Genomic DNA, 2792 nt, shown 5'->3' on the forward strand with positions numbered 1-2792 from the left:
AGAGCAAGGAGGCTGGGCCTGGAGGGTGACCTTCCCTGGGGCCTTCCCTGGGGTGACAGGGAAGGTGAATGTGGGGAGGGCCCTTTGTGCAGGGGAGCCAGAGCAGTGCCAACCTCGATGCCACCTGAGGGCCTGAGCCGCAGCAGAGTTGGAACCCTGGTGGCAGCCCAGAGCCGGGGAGGAAGGGGTAGGTGAGCAGGGCAAGGCAGAACCTTCACAGGCCTGTGTTCCCAGATGTGGGAGGGGGCCACTGCGCCCATCCCTGTGGAGGCCCTGAGGAGCATGGACAGTTACTCTGGGCCCCTGAGCATCTGGTTTACACCATTGAGCAGCCCAGCAAAGGGCGGGTAGTGCTGTGGGCAGCGCCGGGCACCAAGGTGCACAGCTTCACGCAGGCCCAGCTGGACGGCAGGCTCGTGCTGTTCTCACACAGAGGTGGGTGCTGAGGGCCGGGCCCTGGGTTCCTGCTGCTTGCAGGGGTGCCCTGAGATGAGGAGCCAGCTCAGGCCAGCCGGACTCAATGACTGTCCTCAGGAGCCCTGGATGGAGGCATCCACTTCAGCTTCTCTGATGACAAGCACACTTCCTCTGGACACTTCTTCCGAGTGATGGCCCAGAAGCAAGTGCTCCTCTCGCTAGAGGGCAGCTGGACACTGACTGTCTGCCCAGGTGGGTGTGCTGATTGTGGGCATTCCGGGGTGTGCCAGGAGCTGGGGCAGAGCTGAGGGTGGTGCGCCAGGGTCACGCTGCCTCTCTGCAGACACAGGCCTGGGCCTGGATCTCAAAGGGTGATGGCCCCTTTTGCATCTGGAAGGGTCCGTCCAGCCACTCAGCAGCCAGAGCCTCAGAGCCAGCTCCAGCGCAGGCACCGACCCCCAGCTCCTGCTCTACAATGTGGTCCGGGGCCCCCAGCCAGGCCAGCTGTTCCACGCCTAGCAGGACAGCACAGGGGAGGCCCTGGTGAACTTCACTCAGGCAGAGGTAAGGGCCCCACTCTGCAGCCACCACTCAGACACCCCCAGCCTCAAATGGCCACTGTGCCATGGACATCACGTGGACATGGGTGCAGGCTCCAGCATCACTAGCAGCAGACGCTCCCGGTCCTGCCATGGTCCAGGCCCAGGCTCCTCCAGGAGCCACCAGGCTGGCAGGGCAAGTTCATGTTCCCAGAAGGAGGGAGAAGGATGCAGAAAGTCAGGGATACAGGGCCCTAGAGCAGGGCTGGGGTTTTGGAGTGTGTCTTCCAGAAGGAAGCTACAGCCGGACCCAAGGATCCCGAGAGGGGGCACCCTGTGGGGGCACTAGTGGCACCCCAGTAGCTTGGTCCAGAGGGGCAGTGCTTGGTCAAGAGGGATGGAGTTGGAGGTGAAGCAGCTGCTGGGCCTGTGGGCAGAGGCGTGAGCCTGGGGCTGGGGTCAGGTGCCAGCCAGAGGCAGAGTGGATCCTAGGGGCAGATGAGCTGATGAAAGGCAGCTGAGTTGGCCAAGAGGGTGAAGCCACAGTTCATCCATCTTGGTGGCTTCAGAGACCACCAGGAAGAACTAGAGCTCTCAGCCATGGGTAGCAGCAGACTCTGTGATAATGTGCCATGGGGGCCAGCCCAGTCATCGCTTAAACAAACACCTCTTCCCGAAGGCAGAACAGGAGTTGTTCCATAGCAGGGCAGAGTGGCGCAGACCCTTCCGTGGGCCGTCCTGGGCAGGTGGTGCAACTGATGCTCCCGCCAGGAGGCTGCATGGGCATCTGGATCCAGCACATGATCACAGTGAGTTCTGAGTAGGGAGCGGTCTTGTGGGGCGCAGAGCTGACTCTGTCACTCAGGAGCCATGGCACGCGGTACTGCCCCAAGTACCTCCAGAGGGGTCTGGCTGGCTGGTCCCCCTGCCAGCCCTCAAAAATGGCACAGCCCACCCCTAGCCCCCTTTCCAAGCTCCCTTGCTTGGGCAGGGACCTCCTGAGCCTGGCATTCTCCCTCCTGAGAGGCGCAGATGGTATTCAGCAAGTGCAAAGCAGAGGTTTCTTGGGCCTCTCACATCAACACCTCCCAGTCCCGGGTTCTGTATTTCCCTGGAGCCCCACTCCTGCTATGGCCCCCTCCCCACAATGAGATATTCATCAGGCTGGTGTCTACAGCTGCTGCATACCCTCGGTTGCTGGGAGCTTTTGTCAAGAATGCACAGGAATGGGGAGGGCACGGGAGCCGGCCATCAGCCACCCTCGCGCACTCTATAGTCCCACGTTACTCAGAGCTTCCCCATGCCCCAGCAATATGAAGGACTAGACTGAATGGGCACCAGGGTACCAGGCTGGCAGTGCCACAAAGGCAAGTGGGGAAGAGGCTACATGGGCTATCTGGCCCACTCAGGGAGGAGGGCAGGACTGGGGATTGTCTTGACAGCAGCCCTGTCCCACAACACTGAACTGGACAGGGAAGGGGTCAGATGTTCCCCTGACATGGGACTGGATTCCAGAGCATTGGACCTGGATGCCAGAACCAGCCCTCTCCTTCCAAGGCACTGGGACCATGGATGCCAGAGCCACGTGTGGCTGAGGGCTGGCAGAGCCTACCCCCAGGGAGCGCTGAGTCCTGGAGGTGGTCATTTTTGGGGAGGGGGCTATGGAGCTCATCCCACCTGCCCCCTTCTTTCCAGCACTTACATGGCGCTTCCCTCTATTTTCACTCTTGGCGGCCGCCCCACACATTGCATTCCTCCTCCTTCTCGCTGTCCTCCATCCTCCATTCCCTCCAACTCCTCTCCCAGCCCCTGGGGAGCCTACCTCAGGTCAGAGAG

At 61.5% G+C, this 2792-nt stretch overlaps 1 protein-coding gene across 1 annotated transcript in view; it reads left to right on the plus strand.

The window, feature by feature from the left end:
* The window catches only part of LOC105541617 (chondroitin sulfate proteoglycan 4-like), a gene marked incomplete at its 5' end in the record, with an annotated part of 18307 nt that overhangs the window by 8416 nt on the left and 7099 nt on the right, over positions 1-2792 (plus strand). The window contains 4 exon segments of the mRNA XM_011982724.1: positions 235-300; positions 303-435; positions 535-669; positions 815-981. Coding sequence (XP_011838114.1) covers positions 235-300; positions 303-435; positions 535-669; positions 815-981 — 501 coding nt within the window.

This window comes from Mandrillus leucophaeus, unplaced genomic scaffold (genome assembly GCF_000951045.1).
Source record: "Mandrillus leucophaeus isolate KB7577 unplaced genomic scaffold, Mleu.le_1.0 Scaffold241, whole genome shotgun sequence".
NCBI lineage: Eukaryota > Metazoa > Chordata > Mammalia > Primates > Cercopithecidae > Mandrillus > Mandrillus leucophaeus.